At 34.3% G+C, this 25,412-nt stretch overlaps 1 protein-coding gene across 6 annotated transcripts in view; it reads left to right on the top strand.

Moving 5' to 3' along the window:
- Nucleotides 1-25,412, top strand: part of DLC1 (DLC1 Rho GTPase activating protein) — a 523,653-nt gene that overhangs the window by 96,417 nt on the left and 401,824 nt on the right. For all 6 annotated transcript variants that reach the window (XM_074383938.1, XM_074383936.1, XM_074383937.1 and 3 more), the window contains one exon: nucleotides 12,125-13,266. In XM_074383938.1, the coding sequence (XP_074240039.1) occupies nucleotides 12,250-13,266 (1,017 nt within the window). In that variant the 5' untranslated portion in view covers nucleotides 12,125-12,249. The remainder of the gene's footprint in view (nucleotides 1-12,124; nucleotides 13,267-25,412) is intronic.

Here is a 25,412-nt window from a genome sequence, read left to right as displayed (position 1 = left end):
GATGTTTATGCCAAGAAAAGCAATCCATATGCTAATAATTATATTAATTTTAATCTGGTGTTTCTCTAAAAATATGGCTAGAAAATAGCTTGTCTAGTTTATATCCTTGTACTCAAATGATCATAATAAAACTATCCCAACCAATGACTTTCAGAGGCAATTTTACAGCACCCCCCTCCCAACATCCTTTCTTCTATCTAGCCTAAATCATTGTTGCTGTAGTTTATTTCCAGTTCTACATGTTTTTTTTTTCACTAAATATATAAAAAGCCTCAATGGACATATAAAAAATAAGTTTACATTTCTCCAGCATGTTTTCAACCCCTTAATTGATTTGTATATCCACTCGAAGCCGTATACAAAGTCATTTAGTTGTAAAATGCAGAATTTTAACAATATATAAATAAATATTTTAACAATGTGGTATATCATGGGAGCATTGGATATTTCATCTGCATCATACTTCATACATGATGAAATTTGCTGATGTGTGTGCTGAAGCAGTATACCTTCTCAGACAAGACCTCTTCTCATAAAAGTAACACATTCCATTTCTAGTAGCTGCCATTCCTTTAGAGAGAATGTGTCATGATCCTTTCTTTTTTCATTTTCATGAACCAGATTGAATTTCCTTATGTTATTACCACTTAAAAGATACACTATTCAACACTTCCTTTCAATGTCACCACACTCTATATTATTGCAATGAGAAATAAGTACAGTAAAGTGGTAATAACTGACTGCATGATTCCTAGAAGGCCTAGTAAAAGCACATCACCTCATCTTCTTCATAAGGACATTATAATTCTAAAAAGAGAATTTTTCTGTCTCTATCTCTACCTACCCATACTGTATAACTCACTACAAATACTTACAACATGATTTAGTCTTATTCATAGAGGTTGAGGTCTTACAGGCTTAAAGTAAGTCTAAAATGGATCACTTGAAATTTGTGTTTTGTTTTTATTTGTTTCCTCTTGAAAAATGAGTGATGTCAGTGTTATGAGAATCACTCTTTAAAACTATTACAATATGGCAAAGTTCCAAATGACTGAGATTTAGATCAGAGATTTTATTATCAAAATAGACATGTTAAGAATTGCACATGAGAATTGGAAAAGGACAAGGGAACACTCAAAACTTACAGATTTGAAGGAAGTAGTGTGAATACTGGGCCTGCTTTCCCCTCACAAAAGATAAGCCACTTGCATAAACAACATAGGCTAAACAGTTACAGAAAAGCATGACTCTTGATTGACTTTGGTGTGATAGAGAAATACAGTGTTTACTTCCATGTTTCTGTTTTGTCTTTAAACTTATAGTTTATAGAGTTTTGAGAAATAAATGAGCTAATTTTTAAGGAAGTTAAACAGGATAATGGTGAATAAACCAGGATCTTGAGACCTAGTTTAAAAAGATTGTTAATTTTGATTCAGTGTATATAAATACATTTTATATAGAGTATATATATAAATGAACTTTAAAAGATTAAACAGGGACTCAAATGCAAAAAAAAAAGCTGAAAGATAATGTAAACAGCATGCATATGAACTTGCTCATTAATTGAGATAAATGTGTTGAAGAGACAACTGTATGTGTGAAAAGGTTGTTTCTGTATTTGCTTGAAATAACGAAGTGTTTTAGCAATGCAGTTCAGATAATTCAAAGAGAAAGCCAGACCTGTTAATGGAAAAGAGATAGAAAAGAAGTAGGATATCAAACAGCAAGTTTAGATATTCAGTTAGTGTTTCTTTTATTCCTGGATATTAGCAAAATACTAGCATGTCAGGAATTATCAACACTTATTTGTCAATAAATGTTTGTGAAATGAATGGAGGGAAAAGCAAATGAAAAAAAGGAAAACCAGGGCTGAGGAATGGTAATGTGTGGGAGTTGGACTTCTTTCTTATTTTCCAGACATCCTGAAATAATAGAATAATAATTTTTAAAGGGGAAGGAAAATAAGAGGTTGGAAAGAATCATCAGAGCCTGAGGCCAGAGGTTAACAACACTCTCATTAGATGACATTTCAAGTTTATTAAGCACCAGAAGGAAGCACATGCATCCAGAAATAGTTTGAAATTAAAAGTTACATGACGCCAGTGAAAACAGAGCACGAGTGAATTTTCCACAATTTAAATGGGGTGGCGTGCTGAAAAAAATAATGGGCAAAGTCAGAAAATTGACTTTGATTTCATCTTTACCACTTATCACTCTGGTTTGATTCTTGCCCCGTAACTACTTTGAGTTCCTGCTTTTTATTAGTCAAGTATGGGATTACCAGGTCATGTTGAGCATCAGATGAGATTTGCTATGTGCAAACTGTTCTGCATACAGCATAATCAACAAGTCATCGTTTAAGAAAAGGCATAGGTCAATTAATCAAGAAAGAATGTGGGAGGCCAAGGCGGTCAGGTCACCTGAGGTCAGGAATTCAAGATCATCCTGTCCAATATGGTGAAACCCCATCGCTACTGAAAATACAAAAAAAAAAAAAAAAAAAAAAAAAAAAAAAAAAAAAAAAATTAGTTGGGTGTGGTAGCAGGCACCTGTAATCCCAGCTATTCAGGAGGCTGAGGCAGCAGATCACTTGAACCTGGGAGGCAGAGGTTGCAGTGAGCCAAGATTGCACCATTGCACCCCAGACTAGGTGACAAGTGAGAAACTTCATCTAAAAAAAAAGAGTAATATAGAATAATTGTCTTTCACATTTTTTTCTAATAACTCATCTGTGTAAGAGATAGTTTCAGCTCATACTCAGCCACGGATTCTGCAGCTAAGATCAGTCAAAAGCTAAAGGACTCATCATCACCATCATCATCATCATGATCAAGTCACTTTACTTCTAATGAGTGTTGGAAATGTGCCATAGACTAAGTGTTCTACATATATTGTAATCTCATTATTATTAACTCATCATTTTCCCCTCAACAGTTTTTTTCATTATTCCCATTATAGAACTGAGAAAACTGAGGTACATAGAATTTAGGCAACAAAACTTATTCACCAGGAAAAAAAAAAGTTATTTAACACACAACCTCACAAAAAATGGGAGAGAATTCCTGCCCACCTGTATGTATTTAACATTGAGCTCATTACTTAGTCCTGCCAAAGTTCTTCCCTATTAAATTAGAGCAATAATGGTATCTATTTAACACAATATTTTTGTTACTACTAAACGAGATAGCTTCTAAGTAACAGACCAAATGCAGTACTTGGCCCATAATAAATGCTTATTAAATGGAAGGATTGTCTTTTCTTTTTACTATTAACATTATCATTGTAAGTTTCGAATGCACTTAAAAAGTATTAAGAAAAACACTGGGTGATAAAAACAAGCTCAAACATTTATAGGTAGATGACAAAATTAAGATGAGATGATAGAAATGTATGGAAGATAAAAGTTGATAGCAGAGACATCGACCCCAGATAGGATACCAAGCTGACAGAAGTAATTAAGTTCCAAATCACTTCTTGTCCCTGATTTCAGTGAAAATTTCGCTTATGGAATGACTAAAAATGTAATTCCCTACTGTCAACGTGCTATCTCAGTACCTGTGTTGATGTAGCCATATCTGTTATTTACACTTAGTGATGACTGCGTCTACTGTTGGAGTGTTCTTAGAAATGATAGCAAAGCTAAAAATAAAGAGAGCACTTAAAGCAAAACCACATCTCACCATGATGATGATAAAGCATTATAATCTGTGTTCCTTGTTGAATGAAAATGTCTTTTTATAAGAAAGCAAACCACATTTCAATCATACTGCTTTGCCATCGATAATAGAAAGGTCAGCCACATGTTTAATATCAGATTTAACCCTAAGCTATTTCCTGTTACATGAAAAATTTCAAGTGAAACAAGTCCAGAGGAAAGGCAATACTTTTTTATTGTAAGAGATTCTACAGAAGAGAGATATTACAGCAAAAAAAATTATTATTCATTAACAAATTTATTTGTAGAATTAATCTAAGGTACAATGTATTTGTTTATGCCCAAATTACTCTCCATAGGATTGAACACCACTATTAAGAAGACTGCATACTTAAAATATATATATATATATAGAAATCCAAATAAAATATAGATACCTAGAAATTACTACATCCATAAAGCAATATTGTCCCTAGAGGCTGTGTTAATTCTAGGATCTCCCAGAAACCAACATCCCAAGAAAGGTCTCAGTGATATCAAAAAAATATCATAAAATGTTCCAAGTTTCCTCAAATTACATTTGGGTAGCTTAAGAAAGTGTTAAGAGAATCTCCAAATCTGGCTGACTTGAGCCATAGAGTGGGTGGTAAACCAAACACTGCCAGTATCTGGTCTCCTCCCTGAAAGAAAATTAGACACTTCTGGAAGTGACATTAAATAGCAGCTACCTGTATGTAAAAATAGAACACCACTGAAATAATAGCTTGCAATTTTGCAACACTCTGCTGTTTTCTGATGAGCTGACTTCTAGTGGATTGAAAGAGTGAATTTTCAAATTTGCCTGAATCACCAAGAGCTAAGAATAAGAAAATATGTTTTAAGTTCAGTAAAAACTCAGACATACCTAAAAATGGTTTAACAGTAAAATAATATTTTTAAGCTGGTTACCTATTTCTTCATTTTTCTTCTAAAGACTAAAATTGATGGAAGTTAGGATGCGTCTTTTGGAAAAAGTGGTATACTACTTATTCCCCTTATTTGGCTCATTATAGATGATTTATTCTATAATTCAGTAAAGTTGTTGATGCTTCCCACACAGCATAAAGACATGGAAGCTACCTCATATATAATATTTTAATCTCCATTAAGCAATTTACCAATAAAAATTTTAACAGGGATTCATGTTTTCCACTAACATCTAATAAGGTACAACAAGTAAATTCCAGCATTAAACAAAGTATGTAAAAGTAGATGAATAATAATTTTCCATGGAATTAAGACACATATTGCTACTAAAGAAAGAGAAAATGTATGAAATCATATGAAGGTAAATTCTTGCATCATGTTATTAAAGGTTTAACCTCCCACAGTCTAGTTCTAGTCTTGTCTAATTTAGATTAAAGAGCATGAATATTTTAAAGGAAAAACACTAAATGCTTTTTACTGAATGTTGGCTGTCTGGACTAGATTCATAGAAATGCTTTTTTAAAATGTGCTCTTATGATTTCTGCTATTTTCTTGTATATTTACATAAAGGAATTAACATAATATCTTCCCTGGGCTTTCTTGCTGCTCCTAAGTATATGTCAATTTAGTTTGGGAATAAAGAACACTCCTCTTCATTTATCATTGAATTGTGTGGCGGTGGGAAGACACCCAAATGTATACAATTTAGTTTGCTAGGTAATTTGACAGTATCATTAAGAATATGGGTTTCATTTTGGCTTTCACAAATGTTTTTTTATAATGAATATTTACTCTGACGTGAGTTGAAAAACTGTATTAATCTCTGATCTTGTGATCATGTCTGTTTCCAGGTTGTTGATTGTCTGTTCCAGTTGCTTAATTCAATTCAGTAAGTGTTTTAAGGGCACATATGATGTATAAATGTGAGTCGCCAAGAGTAGGCTAAGATATAGTAAGATTTCATATCACTATGGGATGATCAGGTTTCCAACATATCCATCTTACCAAAGTTACCTTTACCACATAGCAACAAAATGTGCCAAATTTACAGGTGTATTTTTCTTGGTTCATAAGCCAAGAGAGCATTTTAGAAAGTATAACTTATGGTTAATTAACATGAGATTATTTTCCTTACATCTTCTCTACCTTCCCATAGTAACTAAGCACATGCTACGTGATATTGTGTGTGTGTGTGTGTATAATGTATGTGTATGTGTGTGTGTGTGTGTGTGTGTGTGTGTGTGTGTGTGTGTCTTTGTATGTATATAAAGCAGTAGGAGGAGGAGAACATGACCTAGAAATTTAACATGGGATGGCTAATCAGGATGAAAGACTCTAAGGGAAAACAGAAGTAATTCTAGCCATCTAAGGAAAAAGTAAGAAAAGAAAAGAAAAGTGGCCATGCTATTATGTCTTTATTTCCCCTTCCATTAAATATTCAGAATACTTAATAAAATATTCTGGAGTCAATCATGCCTTATTTATATTGATATATATGTGTATACACACATACTCACAACCTCACAACCCAGAAGAGTCAATAGTGGGTTCATTCATTTATATATGTGTATGTTTACATATACATATTTATGTGTTTGCATATATGTGATATATATCACATGCATATATGTATATATACATGTGTAAATATGTGATATATACATAACACACATGTGATACATCCATGTACATACATACATGATGTATATATATATAAAACGTGTGTGTGTGTGTGTGTGTGTATCTCACATGTATTCTCAAAGGACAAAACAAGATATATGCATTTGATGGGATTAATACAAAATCTGACATCTTTCCAACTACTGTGAGTGAGGTATTTAGGAAAAGTGGGAATTTGAGTGAGAATTCCTCACTCCATATGCATTTACTAATTTAATGCTATTTATATGTTATTTCATGAATCTATGGCTAAGATGATTCCTAGGAATACCTGTTGTAAATTTCAGGAATCCCCCAGGAGACTTGGGGAAGGAAAGGACGCTCTAAAGGACCCACCTAAGCTCATAGAAATTGCACCGACATTGGTGACACAAGATACATATCCAAACTGGCACCTTTTCCTTGCTATGTACATAAGATTGGTTGGTGTCTGTGTGATTGCCAAGGGGATGGTGTGGTGAGTGGGAAGGGGCAAAAAGAATGTTTTGGTCCCACCAGACCTATTGTAGAAGAACTGCAGTTGTGTTTATGCATCAACTCAATCTTAAAATTACTGCTCTAGAACATTTTTAAATTAAAATTATTTTTAACATGAATTCTGAAATCCAGAGGTAAGACTTTCTTAGCAAATGACACACCAAATCTTAACCCTTTATTTTTAGTTAGGTCTTCTGATATTGAACTCTGTGTTTCTAAACAATATGACTGGACTACGAGTTTTTTTCTGTTTTAGACATTATCTGTTAACTTCCTGCTTTAGAAAGTGACTATCTTCCTTAAATTATTTTCCCTACCCTTCCTAACCTCACCCCTCACAGAATCCTATGCACTGAAAATAATTGCTCCTTATGTTTTGGTTAGTTTAATATTTACTATTTACATTATTTTGACTACATGAAAAGATTAGCCACAGCTTAATGAGTATGCTATAATTATATTTCCTTCTTACAAACCTTTTTTCCTGGAGTTAATAAGTGATTTCTCTAGTGTTCTCTCTGACTCTTAATAATTCTTCCATTCAAATTGCTTGACTTTACTATAAAATTCCTCTCAATACGTAGTATATAAAATTTATTATTTCCCTTTTTTTAGAGATATCCACAGGAGAGAACTTTATAGGATTTAAGCGAAATGACTGACCGTTAGACTTGGTACACAACTTTATCCTGAAAATTCTGTTCCATGCTCACTTGTGTTGAATTCTTGCCTTCCTTTTGCCATGTTTTTCCTGCTGTGTTTATTTTCTAATTTGTGGGTAGCTATCTCTCCAGTAGCTTTTGAGAAAAGGTTAAAAAAAAAATTAAGACTCTTCATATAATTTTAAGGCAGATATAATTTCCCATCCAAATTTTGAAATCAGATTTACCTGTCATCTTATCTGCACTGTTGTCTTTCAGAACTCTGATACCACTGATTCCTAATTCCTAATAAATAATCTCTTTTTCTCTCTCTGATGATATTTAGAACAATTTCCTTATCTCCTAAGTTCTGAAATTTTACAATAATATTTTTTACATGGTCTATTTTTCTTCCTTGCATCATTGCATCCTCATAAGTTCCCTTCAATGTGAAGATTTGAATCTTTTGTTCTGGGACACATGCTAAAATTGTTTTCTTAAAAAAATTTCTTCTCTTAATATTCTCTGAAATGCTTCTGATAAATGTTCCCTTCCAAGGTAACCAGTGAGTTTTCAAGTTACAATCAATTCTCTGGAGTTTACTGTTGCCTCTGCTATCTTTTTCAAAGAGTAATTCTAGAATAGTAGAAATCTGAAGGAAGAAAGGAAGGAAGATTTCTTCCATCCAGTAGGGAACACTACCTCAAATACCATTTGACTTGAATGTTCTGGAGGCAGAAAATTTACCTCATTCCGATATGTTCTCCTCTGTGAAGCCCTACCTGACATATTCACCATCCCCTGAACCACCAAGAAGGAAGTGAGGGAGGGAGAGAAAAAAAAGGGAAAAGAAGGGAAGGGAGAGAAGGAGAAGGGAAGGAAAGAGCAATGGGAAGGAAAGGAAAGGCAAGGGCAAGAGCAAGATCAGGGCAAGGCAGGGCAGGGAACTGATGAGCCCCTACTTGGTATTTGTACCCCTGTCAGTGATATTGTGGTCATGATAGAACTTATTATCCTTGTCTACAGGAGTTTCTCCCACAAAATTGCAAGCTTCAGTAGCAAAGGTAGAATACAGTATTTAGGTTTATATTTCCAATGTTTAGCCAAGTTTCTGCCACTCATTGGGTACTAAATAAATGCTTGATGAATAGTGATTATGATCTAACTACTGTCAGTTCTATAGACTGCACACTTGATTTCAGCCAGTGGCACTTCATTTGCACCTTGCTCTCTCAGGCTATAGAATCAGCAGTAGTCATTATTATCCAGCTCTTCTCTTCTAAGAACAACTGGCAAGTCAAATTATGAAGTGACCTTTTATTTTAGAGGCAAGTGCAAAATAGAGCACAAGCGTCTGATAACACATATAGATCAGTGATTCTCAAACTAGAATGTCTCCAATCTTAAATACGGTAGCATTTAATTAATTAATTAATTAATTTATTTATTTATTTATTTAATTTATTTTGAGACAGGGTCTTGCTCTGTCACCCAGGCAAGAGTGCAGTGGTGCGATCATGGCTCACTACAGCTTTGACTTCCTGGGCTCAAGCAATCCTCCCACCTCAGCCTCCCAGGTTGCTGGGTCTACAGGTGTACATTACCACTCCCGGCTGTTTGCATTTTTTTGTGGAAACAGCATCTCCGTATGTTGCCAAGGCTGGTCTCAAACTCCTGACTCCAGTGATCTGCTCACCTCAGCCTTTCAAAGTGCTGGACTTACAGGCATGAGTCACCGTGCCCAGTAATTTTGTTTAATTTTTAATGTATATACTGTATGCTATAAAATGCTTATGTTAAGGCATGGTAAGTGTTACAAAATTAACCCAAACAATTAATTCAAAATCACTTGTTTCTAAACATTCTCTGCACTAATATCACAAATTTGAAAATTTCACAAGTGTTTTCCAGAATCACTGCATCATTAGAAGTACATACGGTCTCTTGTAATGTTAATGTCATGGTGCTTGAACACATGCATTTAAAAAGTAAAAAATCCCCATGGAAATTCACTTCATAAAATCAACACCCTTCAATGACCTACACTTTTCCAGATCCTCCAACCAAATCCTCAGCAACTGAGCTCATTCTGAATGAAACTGCATGAATAGGATTACAAAAGAAATGTAAAAGAAATTCAAAAAATAAGTAGTTTTTTGAAATGTAATTTTAAATAAGGCAGCCCAGTGAGGAGGCTCACAGGGGAAGTCAGTCTTTTAGAAAGACTTCTGTCTCTTACAGGATAGATTATAATCAATTCAGATGATTTAGGAAATGAGACCTGTAAACTCAGATGCAATTGACAATACTCTAATGCTCCTATTTATTAATAATCTGTTTGGTCTTTAAATCATAGATTTATGTATAAAATTTATAAGTCTTATAAAATTTAAATAAAAACTGTAGATAGAAGAGCTTACAGACATTCATTTTATATATATATATATATATATATATATATATATATATATATATATATAAAACCACATGATATGAAAGGAAGGAGTATACCAAATGTAACGATGGTTATAATGATAATTGAGAAATTACATACCTTAAAAATAAAAGTGTAGACTTACAGAAATGATTTGGAAATGTTCAAAGAACCTAGATTAGAAATGAAGACAAGAAGAGTAAATGCTTTATTAGATTTATCTAATTTACAATTTCTCTTTGCAGTTAGATTGTCTCAGAACTTGTTGAACTATCTTCCTTTGACTTGATAGAAATACCTACTTGTCAAGGTTGAGTGACAGAAGTTAATGAATATTATTGTCAAGTCTTAAAGGCAAAATTTTTGTGTAATTCTTTTTTCCCCAAAAGCTAATAAAACTGTCTTTCTTCTTAGTAAAAGAAATGAAACCAGAATTCAGGTTCAACTTAAAATGTAAATGTGGCTTAGGAGTGACATTGTAATGCCACTTGGCATTTCTTAAGTGAGTCTGCTCTTTCTACACTGGATAAAAATAAAGAGAGAAAAGCATCTAAAACCCTATTGCATCCCAAATTTGCCCATGAAAGCAGAAATTTTCTGGCTTGCATCTATGCGTTCTTTCCACTTTTTGTAGCCTCCCACGTTATAATGACTTGTGCATGGAACTCAGAAACTTTATATTTTCTTTTGAGTGCAAAGTGAATGTCAACATGGAAAATGTGAAGGCTGACCATTTTTCAAGATGGCCACAGACCTCTGAGGGAAACAAATAGTATCCAAAAAGATATTTGGTCAGGCTGGGATACTAAAATTCTAGCACATTTCTTAACTTGACCAGCTTTTACAGGGTGGAAATGTTTACCTCTCAGGCATGTGCTTAGTCAGTGTAGCTCAAAATTTTTGTTGGGGAGTCAAGGTCCTTTTCAGTAGACTAAAGAGATCCAAAATCAGCACAGCAGTTAATCTTGTTTATATCAAAAATCAATAACTCAATCTATGGTGTGTGCTGACAGTTCTTGTGTGGAATAAAAACTAAAAGTGTCTGCTCTGTGAATGGGATTTTTCTTTCACAGTCCAACAATATAGTTTCATTGTGGGGCAAAACTTGGGTCAGTCATTTTTATAAGGTTGAATTTACACTGGTACTATTTGTTTCCTTTAAGGATTTGAAGAATTCAAGGCAAAAGTTTGGATATCTGGAACGTGTTTATATTCTGACCTTATCTTATGCATGATTTTCTTGTTTACTTAAATTTTATGGCCAAATTCCAACAGAAATATACAAACAAAACATCTTAGAAGCCAAACAGAATGAGAAGTTTCTGAGGAATTGTCTCAATTGTCTTATAGTCTTATCTTCCTTTTCATTCACTTGAATTCTTACATAAAATATTTAGGGCTTACACATACTAAAGATATATAAGAAGAAGGGATGAAGGTAAAATCTCATAATTCCATGGAGACAATGAAGTTTGTGGACTATCTAAGTCTAGACCTTACAAGCAGGACCCAGTCTGAATCTAGGCTCACTTCCTACATGTTTAACTTTAGTAAATTATTTAATTTCCCTTAAGTTTCAACAATACCAGCTTGCTAGCTGGTAGTAGCAGTAATAGGATGCATGTATAGATGTATCTGTCCTAAGGCACTTTAAATGGTATGTGTTACGCTTTCTAATCCATGCATTGTGTGTTGATATGCGCTAAACTGGATTATTCCATGTTCCTTAGTCACTCCCTGGAGTAAATACATACTGGTCATTTGGGTTTGGTGTTAGCTCTTTCACACACTAATACATTACACATGCTGTCTCTACAGCTTAAGTTTTGCATGAACAGTTCCCTGGTGGCCTTTGCTGTGATTCAAACCAAACAGTGAATAGATTTATTTAACAAGTTGTGTTCACAAAAGTAAATCAAGAAAGCATGCGAGCTAGAGCAACACGTTTCTTCCAGTGATTTTTATTAAGTATTGCATTTCCAATATTTTCTTAACGGAGTTTTAAGTGTTTATTTATATCTTTATTCATTAATGGACCAATCCAACTGCCTTTAAAAGTATTGCTGATGATTTTTATCACAAATATTAAATGTAAAATTTCCTTCTAGTATCAGGCTGCTTTTTAAAGAAATAACACTATTACAGCTACTAAACAGAAGCTTTATAAAATCTCTTAACTTTGATAGCACAGATTAAGTGTTCTCTTTACTAAGATATATTTTGATTTTTGAAGCATATCTGTGACTATATATTTTTTAAATTTTTTAATAGGTGGTGAAATGACAGAACTCACTCCCTTCTTTGATTGGTGATTTTGAAATAATGTTTCATCAAGTTCCATCTCTTTTACCCTCATATGGAATGTATCTCTCTGTCTGTTGTTAAATTACGATGACATGTCTGTAGCTATCAGAAAGAGAAGCTGGGAAGAACATGTGACCCAATGGGTGGGACAGCCTTTTAATTCTGATGACTATAACACAGCATGTCATCATGGACTAGTAGCTGACAGCTTGCAGGCAAGTATGGAAAAAGATGCAACTCTAAATGTGGACCGCAAAGAGAAATGTGTTTCATTACCTGACTGCTGTCATGGATCAGAGCTGAGAGATATTCCTGGGAGGCCAATGGGTCACCTTTCAAAGGAGGCAGATGAAAATGACAGCCATGAAGGTGAAGATCAGTTTCTTTCTCTGGAGGCCAGCACAGAAACACTAGTGCATGTTTCTGATGAGGATACCGATTCTGATTTATACCTTACAGATAATAAACAGGTTTTAACTACCCAAGGGCATAAAACGTCAGGCCAACACATGACCGAAGGAGCAGGCTCCTTAGAAAAGACACTGCCCATCACGGAAAGTAACCAAGGTTCTTATAACTCCTGGAGAACAGCTGGTAAAACTGAATTCACACTGGCAAAAGAAAGTGGGGAGAGAAAAGTTACTGACACTATAAGTAAAAGCCTGGAGCTTTGCAATGAAACAAGCTTAAATGAAATAAAAGATGCACCCAAAGTAAGTGCAGTTGATACTTTGAAAGATCTTGCACCTGAGAAACAATTGCTTAATTCTGCTGTAATTGCTCAGCAACGAAGGAAACCTGACTTCCCTAAAGATGAAGATGAAGGAAGCACCTGCAATGTGGTACAAGATGAGTTCTTGGCTATTCCTTGTACAGACAGAGGACTGCCATTATTAAAAGCAGATTTTGGAAGCTGCCTTCTGCAGCCTCCTTCCTGCCTCAATGGAATGTCAGCTGAAAATGGCCTGGAGAAGCGTGGTTTCTCAGAACATCAAAACAAAAGTCCACCAAAGGTCAAGGCACAAGATGACATGCAGTGTTTACACTTAAAAGAGACTATGGCCACCCAGGAACCCACAGATAACCAAGTCAGACTTCGTAAGAGAAAGGTAAGGTGTACGCACAGATTCTCTGGCTTTTGAAATTTTGTAAATAGCCTTGGATTCCTCAATTATTATTTTGCTTGGATTAAAAAGATGTGAAGATGTTTCTTTTGCTCTGTCATGTAGATATATAATTCAAAGCCTACCCACTTGGTGAAACCATCAAAATATGTAAAAATTAAAGAATAACAATCTATCCATTTCACTAATAATATGTATGATGATTTATGAACATTCTATTTCAGAATTGTGTTGAAAACAGGATTGGTATCCCTTTCTTTATTTGGAATTAAATTGCCACTAGATATCTCATGAGCATGCAGTTCAAGGTATTCTGTAGAGTGATTTCTAATTTTTATAAAGAAAGTTATGGTACTGTTTATTTAATAGCATTTATTTGGACATATTTCTTTTTCTCCTCAAAAAGAGTGTTTTCATAAGAAAAAAAGTGGTATAAATCACATATTTAAAATAATATCTTTACATATGCAAAGACAAAACTACTCCCACCCCCAAAATGTGCTGATGCCACTTTAAGTGATACCCTAGCACACTCACCTTCAACAGATATATCATAGTCTCTGTTTCTTGCCACAACTGTTATTTAACTGTGGGCCAGAAGGGCCAATACCTGAAATTATGTTTTATGCCACAGCCCCTTTGACTAATTCTAAAGATGCCATCCTGCCCTGTGAAGCTTCCAAGTGAAAGAAGCAAGGGTTCAGTTGGTGATACCTGAATTATGTTTTAGCGAGTGAACTCTTGACCAAAACCTGTCTCTTTTTTGAATTTCCCCACATTTTTCCAAAAAATGTAGTGTGTTATAGCCCTGATATAAGTCCAAGTACAGTGTCTTCTTCTATAAATCCCACAGGGCCATTAGCGTTGAAGAAACCCTAAATTTTTGACACTCGTATGCACCAATTAAAACATATTGCCCCTCTCTTGATATATTCATCCATAACTGCAATTTTCCTAAACACAAGACTAATTTCTTTGTTCTGTTCAATTGGGGCTATCGACCACAAGAAAAGAAATTTCCAATTTACTTTGTAGTGAAAAAATCTGGTTTTCATAGACTGTGGTTTTGCTAACAAAGTAGATCAGTAATGTGTCATGAGTTAGCTTAAATGAAGTCGAAGACTCTACAGCAAAAATCAGTGTCCACAAGCTTTATGCCAACAGCATTTTGTGCTTCTGGCAAACTCTCCCTTCCTTCCATAAGTTTTATGAAAATGGTAATGCTCCATAAAGTTGTTATGATTAAAATGTTTAGGTAACTTTTCCAAAAACTTTCATATATCCTATCAAATCTGTAGACGGAATGCTATACTGACATAAGACAGTATTAACTGACCTATGACATAGTCCGCTAAAATAAAACAAACTCCACCCAACTGCCAATAGAAACATTAAACATTCCAGAAACATATACTCACCACTTGAACATTTATATCAATACTAAGAATGCTGGAAAGAATTTACTCTTGGACATGTCACTAGTGCATGGTTATAACAGTGAGAGTTATAATTATATCCCATTTACAAGTTCTAACTTAAATATTCTATTTTAAGCATTCTGTCATTCTAGAATGTTGTGATATTGTCTGATGGAGTATTTACTTTAATTCTACAGCCCATTTAGGATGCCTTGTAATAAATAGATTAATGCAAAATTTTAGGTTGGGAATTTACCCTAGAAAACTATAGTTATGGTAGAAGCCCTTAAAACTAAAATGCATATGAATTATTGTTTTATGCATTATTGAATATTAAAATACTGTTTAATTGGCACTTCACCATTTTTTGAATTTTACCAGAAGAAATAATAGAGGATAGAAAGATATGTACATAGAAAGATATGTACATAGAAGTACATATCTTTCTCTGTGCATAGAAAGATATTTACAGAGAAGTTCATCATTATATTCCATGTTCTGAGAGAAAAACGAAACATTCTACATTTGCATCAATACAAATTTTATTATTTATCTATTGTATGAAACACTATGTTGCCATTAAAAAGATGAAGTGAGATCCATGAAAGAGGCTCATATTACAGTGTATCTGAAAAACAACAGTAGCAGACCAATATGTATAGACAGCCAAACCTTAATGTCCAAGTGTATATGTGTATGTGTATGCATATATATATATATGTGTGTGTGTCTATATATACATATACATATATGCATATATATGCACATGTGTATATATACATATATACATATATATGTGTGTGTATATGTATATATACATGTGTGTATATATACACACATACACATATACACGTATGTGTATATACACACACGTATATGTGTGTGTGTATATATACATGTGCATATATATGTATATACATGTATGTATGTATGTATGTATACACACATGTATATACATGTATGTGTGTATATATACATGCACACACACATATATATACATACATGAATGTAGACAGTAGTATAAACATCTCTGTATGTCTGAATAATATGTGAAATCCTGGCTAAATAGGCACAAAATTGTTAGCAGCAATTACATTGGATGAGTGGAATTAAAAGATTGGAAGGAGGGAATTTTCACTTTTTACTCCATATAATTTTTATAAAATATCACAGAATTATGTATGAAATGCATTTCATGAACAGAAATACAAAAATAAAATCATATTTAATATATAAACTGAGGCACTTTCTGCATGGCACAAAGCAACCTTTTATCTGCATTATTATTATAATTATTACTTTTATAAATTATAAACAAGTATTTATAAAGTTTTTCACAGTATTAACAAGAGTTCTAATCAACTACTTGATTACTAATACTAGTGCCACTGATTAGAAGAGATAAGCTTTTTGGAGGTACACATGTGCCACATTTTCATGATCCACCTGCCTCAGCCTCCCAAAGTGCTGGGATTAGAAGCATGAGCCACTGTGTTCAGCCTATCTCTCAGTATTAGTTAGGATATAGATTTGGCTGCTATCTCAGAAAGCATAATAGTGGGAATGTGGTACCAAATGGTCAAATGGCAGAAAGAATTTGCTAATCGTCTATATATTTAAAACTGTCAGCCATAGTGATACCTGTAAGAGAAGAACTTGGGAAAGTGAAATCAAAGACTAATATCATTTTAGTTATGGATCAGCTCATTAACTGATAATCATGTGTGTAAATCAAATCCTTCAACAAATTTGTGCACATGGAATTTTTGTGTCAAGATAACATCAAGCTTCCAAGACTTGAAGAAAAAAATATAAGAGTTTATGATCTTCAAAATGTATTGACATAGTGCTCTAGAGATGTCATTGTACTCTTGATATAAATTATCATTCCTTGAAACCCATAAATCTTGGCAGGCATTCATTGTTTTGCAAAGTTTAGTTTTTCTTAGTTTCTAATGATATTTCTGACTATCAGGGTTTAGTCACACATATATTTATGAGGAGTCCTCAGTTGGAGGGGATTACATTTGTAGTATATGTAAACATCAACCTTTTCAGCTAATAATTCTCCTAAATACGATGAAATATATAATTAAATTGAAGCCACTGATATCAAAGGAAAACCAAACAAACTGTGAGCAAACATTAGTGAATGCACCATAAAGTTGAGTGACATATGACCAGCACTCACAGGGCCTGGCTGGTCTCTGGGGTGAGGTGGACAACTGGTTAAAAGCAATTTTGAGACAGATTCCAAAGTAGCCTGGAGGAGGGAGACAGTCTAAGAAATGGTCTCTTTAAACCAGATGAGATGTGAAGATGGAAAACATTTAGGGAAAGACTTGCAGTTAGACATTTTTTTCTTGAAGAAGTAGTGTGCTTGTTCTTGACGGTGGTTTACTAATTAGAGAGAATCCAAAATTCAGTCATCTGTGAAAACTAAATAGTCATTTTTTAATAACCATACTAATTATATAAATATCTGAACATATGTTTATTTGCCCACATAAGACAAGAAATCATCCATTTCGCAAAGCAAAATAAACTCCAAAAAAGATGCAAAGATAATCTGAACTTTGAGAAGACATGTACTTCCACATTCCAACCAAAACATCATATTCCAACAACAAATTGAATTAATGTTAGGATCTTAGTTTCACTCTCAGGTGTGTGTGTGTTTGTTTGTTTGAGATGGTGTCTTGCTTCGTCACCAAGATCACACCCATGGTATGATCTCCACTCACGATAACCTCCACCTCATGGGTTCAAGCAATTCTCCTGCCTCAGCCTACTTAGTAGCTGGGATTACAGGCATGCACCCCCATATCTGGCTAATTTTTGAATTTTTAGTAGAGATGAGGTTTCACCATGTTGGCCATCTGGTCTCGAACTCCTGACCTCAGGTGATCCACCTGCCTCAGCCTCCCAAAGTGCTGTTATTAGAAGCGTGAGCCACTGTGCTCAGCCTATCTCTCAGTATTAGGATATAGATTTGGCTGCTATCTCAGAAGGCATAATAGTGGTTTAAGTGACATATTTCTGTCACACACATAAAATAGGAATAAAAAGTTCTGAATCAATATGTAGGCTCTCTGCCTTCAGAATCCACACCCCTTTTATCTACCTTCTCTGCTATCTTGAGTCCTCATCTACATTCAAGTCAGTGGGAAGGCAAAATGGTACAGGGGTGATTACATCCCCGTGTGCAGGTAGTACCCAGGTCATCGGCTTCACTGCAGTTTTCATGGGCTAGAATTTCGTCACATGGCCATATCTAGCAATAAGGGAACTGACAAATGCAATCTGCATTCTGGACAAGCATGTGTTTGCTAAAAGTTCTAGAATCAAAATTATGGGAAAAGTTATACTGAGAGATAATCATAACATAAATATTGAGGAATAACATTCTAACATAAATATATTCCAATATATCATGACATGTTGTGAAAGAAATAACCAAGCTGCATAATGTTCTGTAGTATTCTGTATAATTACTAAGTGATTTAATTTCACACAACAGAATACCTTTCCTTGTTATGAAACCATTTGATATATTAAGTGATGTTTATCAAATGCTGTATCATTTCTTATAGAAAAAAATGTCCAGAAATAAAACATTGTATTGTACATATTATACTTTAAAGCTCTGGAAAATACAATACGTTATCTATGACTGATTAAAAAATCAAATATTTTCTCTTTATTCTTTCTTTAAAATATGCAAACATTTGGTAAAAGGACACCTATACCTGAAATGATTTCTCTTTCCTATCTATCCCCAAAATGCTGTTAGGGAAGACTTGTAGCAAAGGGAGGATAACATCGACCAATGGGTGACATAAAGAAGATAGTAAATTATGCAGAAAATGGAATGAGCCAAAATAGGAGGCTAGCTGGGACAGTATAAAAGGGAAGAAACCATTCTAAGAAACTAAGTTCTAGTGTTCTATATCTCTTACAATACCTATAGTTAACAATAATACAACGCTTCAAATAGCTAGAAGGATATTGAACATTCCTAGCACGTGCATTCTCAGACTTGATCAATGTTTGGAATGACACTCTGCTAATTACCCAAATCTGATCACTAAACATTATATGTATCACAACATCATCTATATGCCCCATAAGTTTATAAACAATGTTTATGTATCAATTGAAAATTATTTAATTAAAAAATAGAGATAAAAAAAAAGAAATAAAAATCAAAAAGACAGTTAAGCCAAGGCTCCAGGCTAATGTAGCAAGATATGTGGAATGAAAGCAAGGACAATGGAGGCATTCGTTTGTAGTATCAGCTGACAAGGAGAGAAGCAATGTAAAGCAGGGTAGGTATATTTAGCTCTGCAGATACATTCATAATAACAGTATGCTTTTACACTAAGCTTGCACTGGTTTTAATGACACAAGCCTGTTGAGCAGATTGTTCTTCCTAAATCCCTATGTTTCCCTAGGTTAAAGATCGGAGTTGTCAATGAAAGCTTATTTCCAAGTGGTGAGTTGGTGTGTAGATTCATAACAAGCTCCTGTAACAGTTCTTATCTAACATATTCGTAGGGAGTTTTGTGTCCCGGGTAAAGCTACTAGCTTTGTAAATAGCTTATTTTGTGCTTCATTGGGCCACTGAAAACTATCACATAATTTCATGTCATTTAAACTGGTTTTTGCTTCATAAATAACCAGAAAGCCAAAAATGTACTTGCAGATATTTGGTGCTCAAATATATTGTCACAAGACAAATAGGAGTGTCCTAAAACCAACTGAAAATGCAGAAAACTTTTAATTATAAGATAAAGGAAAACCCTAGGTATAGTTTCTGGTAAAAATCAATAAATAAAAAATGTTAAGCATTTTCAATATCCCAGATGCTATTCTGTATGCTTGGACCACCGTGAGCCAGGTAGCAGAGTTTATTCCATTGCAAGCCATCTAGTCACTGAAATCCCACTGGAGTTTTCAAGTAGGGCTTCTGTTTGACTGACATATAAGGCTACCACTAAAGAGAGGGAAGAGTAGTGAGAGAGGCAGAGAGAGAGAGAGAAAATAGAGAGAGAGAGAGAGTCAGGCAGAGAGACAGAGACAGAGAGAGTAAGTGACAGAAAAAAGGAAAGGCTAAACTAGAACACCAAAAATAGCACTGGGCTTTTGTAAAGAAAAAAAAAATACAGGTCTTTGACAAAAAGTGAGTATGTAGCAGGCTGGAATGTGATTCCATTTCAGCAGGATGTTGTGGTTATCTCTAGCAGAAGTTTAACAAAGAGACAAGGAACATGATCTTGAGCAATTATAGAGCTGATGGAGCTAAATCATTGTTGTCTTTTTTGTTTTGCTTTGTTTTGTTTTACATCAGGTACTCTGATGACCAGAGCCAGCCTTTTGAGCTGTATCTCCAACAGGCTAGAGGTGGAACACTCATATAAGCTCATATATCAAGATCCTCAAATGTTTTGCTTTTGTGGGGTGCTTGCTTTCCCCAATTTTTTTAGCCAAGTTAGTTGCTCAATTCTCTCTATATCCATAGAAGACTTATTACTGATATGATGTATATATTTCTACTATAATCTTATGCATAATAAACGAATTCATTGGAATCCAATTGATTCCACCATTGCTAACTAAAACATAGCTCACTGAGTACAGTTATTCAACATTGTGTCCACAGGGCTTAGAATCTGTTTGTAAATGCCAGAATGAATGAATGTCTTTGTTATAATGAGATATTTATTTTCAGAAGATAATGCCAAGTGTCATGAGCCCAAGTTATAAAGATGCAGAAGAACTTAAGTCATACAACCACCACCACTGGCCACATTTTTCCTCTCTGGTCTGCCTCCTAGTTCCATGCTAAATCAGGACACGAGAGAATAAGAGGGAGAAGGGAATCATGTAAAATCTGGATCTCTGAGGAAACCTTCAAGACTGAGGTTATTATTATGCTTTGCCACAAAAGAACTACTTAATCATATCTAACTAGTCAATAGCAGACTATGAGTAGTAAATGTTATTTCGAATATACTTAGGTCTATTCAGAGAGGAGTGGGCAATGATGAGTGTAGAAAAGGAAAATCTTAGAATATCTATTCACATTTATTTTAATTTACCATTTAAGTTTATGCATGTTCTACAACATACATGCATATTAATACAAAACTGTATGTGTTATTGTTTATGAGTAAGTAACACAGACATGCTTGCAGTGGAGTCTGTTTCAAAAATGTCAGGAGGCCACTGCTCTAGAAATGCCATAGCTTTTCTGGTTAATGTCATGATGAGGAAGTTGGAGATGGAATGGAAGGAAGATGACAGGAAGACTAGAATAAGAGACTGAAAGACAAAAGATTGGAGAGATTGAGAAGCATTTGTTTAGAGAGTGTCAAACATTAACAAATTGTTTTTTAATATTCAATGTGAAAATGACAAAGTTGGGAGATTTGCTGCCAGATGCCTTTAAGGCTATACATATGTGTATGTGTGTGTGTGTGTGTGTGTGTGTGTGTGTGTGTGTGTGTATGTTCAGATTCAATTGCCCTCATTCAGAATATGTGTGTGTGTGCGTGCACATGTGTGTGAGTATATATATTTATATAATTGTGAATGAGGGTAATTACATCTGAACATTCCTTGTTCCAGATACTATTTTTTTTAAAGTAGTTATGATGTGTGAGGAGCCTCTAATCCAATCAGTGATTTGGACCAAAATTGCACATTTACATTAGTTGTTAACAGGATCATTAATGAGTTCATATTGACCCAACATCAGCTTTTATTGGATCAAGAATTAATATACTTTTATGATATTATTTTAAATAATGAATCGTTATTTCAGAGCCAATTGTGCATTGGAGGCTATCATAATAGTGAAACTGATTTAGTTTGTTCCTCCTGGATTTCTGTTACTATAAACCAAGACCAACCTATTAATCTTTTAACACCAACAAAACCACCATAGGTTTGGCTGCCTCCCTCAAAAAATGCCAATATCCACACAATTTGGGATAACTTACATAACCTATGTAACAGAGCCCTGCCTCTTATCTGGGCACCAGACACAGTGGTGCCAACAGGATCTGTCTGTTTTCTGGATAATTTTCTTAGAAATAATGTATTCATCCCTTGATTCTAACAAGAACTGTATTCCACAGATAATTTCCTAACTGTAAAGAAAATTATAGTGCTATTTTAAAGATAACCTCACCAATTTCAAAGGAAATATAAGCAACTAGGAAAAATAAACTTTTACTCTTTTCTTAGTTCTAGCTCTATATTGACATAGGAATAAAACTAGTGATTAATGAACCCCTTCAATTTTTTCACTTCTATTTTTTGAGCCAATGAAACTTCAAAAGGGTTTACTGCTTTTTATGCACATTAAAAATTAACCAAGAGGTTTTTAAAAATATTGAAATAGCATCAGTATTTGGTCTAGAAAATGAATGGCTTGGTCTGAGCTTGATTTTCCAACCAAGAGAGTAAGCTGTGATGAGGAAAAAAGCACAATCTAAAGTGGGGGATGTTATTTAACCTTTGTGAGCCTTTCGAGGCCCCAGAAAATGGAGAAAACAGTCTCTGCCTTACAAGGTTGTTAGGAACGTTTAGAAAAATGGAATGTCTGATTAAACATCTACATGATATAGCACCTAGAACAATGATATATTTGAACAAGAATTCAAGATAAGGATCTGACAGCCCAACTATTGAAGTACAGAATTATTATATCTGAAAATAATTCAAATTCTAGTGGAATCTATATTCACACATATGTAACCAGCCAGCATAAGTAGCTTTTTCAGTGGAAAATTTCTGGAGGGTTGTACTGCCTAGGATTAAGCACATAGGTTTCTAAGCTTGTGAATTATGTAATATCTCTAGGGCACAGATTTTTCATTTGTTTAACAGGATTCTTCACTCTGTTGCTAGGAAAATTAAATGAGCATATATATATATATATATATTTGTTAAAACAGTGTCTGTTTACATATAGTAAACACCTTGTAACTTCAGCTATTAATAGTAGCAGTGATTTTTGTTTGTACGTTTTACTAAATTGCCCTGATTATAGATATGAGAGTTTCTTAGAGAAATCTCGAAAGGGACTGACAAATTTTGAGGGAGAATTGAGAAAGCATGTCAACTCACGTGGACATCTGAGCTGTAAATTTTATCATTAAATTGTAAAGCCTAGAATATACAGTCATTAGCTAAATGACTGTATATTTATTACCTTCTCTTTCCCATGCACTTTGCTATGTGTGGTGTAGAATATGAATAAGAATATATATGCCTTCTTATCTAAAGGAGTTTACACAGTAGTAGGGACAATGTAACATACACATAACTTTCATGTTAAGTGTAACTAACTTCAGTAAGTTTTGAATGACAAGTACAGTTAATCATAACTAGGTTTCAACGTAATTAAAGTTAGAAAATATTCAGATCTCCAGAGATTGGGCTTGGGGAGGATTCCCTTTCCAGATGGGGAGGTCAGAAAATTCCCTCAGATGGTGTCTTAGCTGAGCTTTAAAGGATACACTTTAGATTTTGTATTTGTGAGAATGAATGAGGGAAAGGGATCTCTTTGTGGCATTTATATATATATATGTGTGTGTGTGTATACGTGTGTGTGTGTGCATGTGTGTGTATATATACATACATATGTGTATACACACACACACACGCACACACACACACACAAAGTTCTGGGATACATGTGCAGAACGTGCAGGTTTGTGACATAGGTATACAGGTGCCATGGCGGTTTGCTGCACTCATCAACCCGTCATCTACATTAGGTATTTCTCCTAATACTATCCCTCCCCTAGCCGCCACCCCAACAACAGGCCCTACTGTGTGATCTTCCCCTCCCTGTGTCTATGTGTTCTCATTGTTCAACTCCTACTTATGAGTGAGAACATGTGGTGTTTGGTTTTCTGTTCCTGTGTTAATTTGCTGAGAATGATGATTTTCAGCTTCATTCATGTCCCTGCAAAGGACATGAACTCATCTTTTTTATGGCTGCATAGCATTCCATGCTTTACATTTGCCACATTTTGAGATTCCTCAAGGATCTAGAATCAGAAATATCATTTGACCCAGCAATTTCATTGCTGGGTATATACTCAAAGGATTATATACATCATTCTACTATAGAGACACATGTACACATATGTTTATTGCAGTACTATTCACAACAGCAGGGACTTGGAACCAACCCAAATGCCGATCAGTGATAGACAGGATAAGGAAAATGTGGCATTTTAACTGTTTTGTTTTCTGTTTCTGTCTTCAAACTTTTTTTTCTTTCTTTTTTTCCCTAAGTAATTTCTGGGCTCACCATATTTTCAAAAATTCTCTAGATTTCAGTATACTAATGAGTCCTGACAAGGATGCTAGCTTTATTGCTATGTAAATTTGCTCCCTAGCTAGTATTTGATTAGTTAATTAAAAAGTGAAATGAAGATCGTAGAAAAGTGCTTCGTGACTAAGATATTAGCAGGAGATACATTAACAAAATGGTCCAACTATGAAATAATAATATTAGGCATTCAATCCCACTAACTCTCAATTCCCTCATTGATATATAAGAATCATATATGGAATGTTTTAAACACATCGTTTTACATAGTTTTGACCAATTATTACAAGGAGATTTATCAGCATAATTGACTGAAAGCATGAGAAGTAAAAAGGCATGAGAATAATTCCTTGTTCTTTAAAACTTCAGTGCTGATCATGTTTCATATTCTACTCACATATTGGCCTTATGCATAATTAGAAATTTCCTGTAGTATCACTTTGAAGACATACCCAAAGGTGTTTCAGTCAGAGTGTAAAGCAGATAAGAAATGTACTTTATAAATAACTGATAAAATGTAAAATTTCCAAGATCACCCTTTTTAAGTGTAAAATAAGAGATTTTCTAACTCTAAGAACAAAAAATGAGAGTCTGCAGGTCCTCTGCATGATATGAACTCATGATGGATGAAAATGTGTTTGGAGGGCAGGGATCAACAACTACATTCATCTTCTCTTGCTATGGGACAAACTTTGAGTATTCATTCCCACTAATTCTCAATTCCCTCACTAATACATAAGAATACACAAACTGATACACAAACTCTGAGTGGGAAAGATTAGTGCTGAGGTTTGGTGTACTAAGTCTTAATTTTCACCATTATTACATAAATTTTGAGACTGAATGTCAATTTATGGCACAAAATTTATTTATGAATGTCTGAATGGGTTAAACTTTCTTAAGAGAATTATGAAATATAGATAGCCCAAACCTATGGCAGGAATATTAAGAATAAAGTAAATTTACTTAATAAAAATATTATGGATATCCATTCATTTTTAATGCCTTCCACAATCATGCGCAATTGGAAATGCAGTATTTTGCTTCTTGCAAAAGTACTGTCTTTATTGAAACCTAGAGTAGAGGAGATGACAAGCACACAAGAACCAAGTGGTCACTACTGAAGGGACAACATTAGCATCAACTAATTTTGCTCTGATGCTGCGTTTCCAAAAGAGGCCCAAAAGGAAACTGAAGGAGGCTTCCCTTCAAGGGCCTATGGATAATTTGACAAAATTATCCAACACAAAAGCACAGAGAAATTAGAGTTTGAGTCAATATCACAGCTGATCAGTGCCTACATTAAGAAACAAACTGCCAAGTTCTTGTACAGAATGATTATTTCTCACCCTATGTATTTG

Source organism: Saimiri boliviensis, chromosome 13 (assembly GCF_048565385.1).
Source record: "Saimiri boliviensis isolate mSaiBol1 chromosome 13, mSaiBol1.pri, whole genome shotgun sequence".
NCBI classification, from domain to species: Eukaryota; Metazoa; Chordata; class Mammalia; order Primates; family Cebidae; genus Saimiri; species Saimiri boliviensis.
This window is presented reverse-complemented; position numbering and strand designations above follow the sequence as displayed.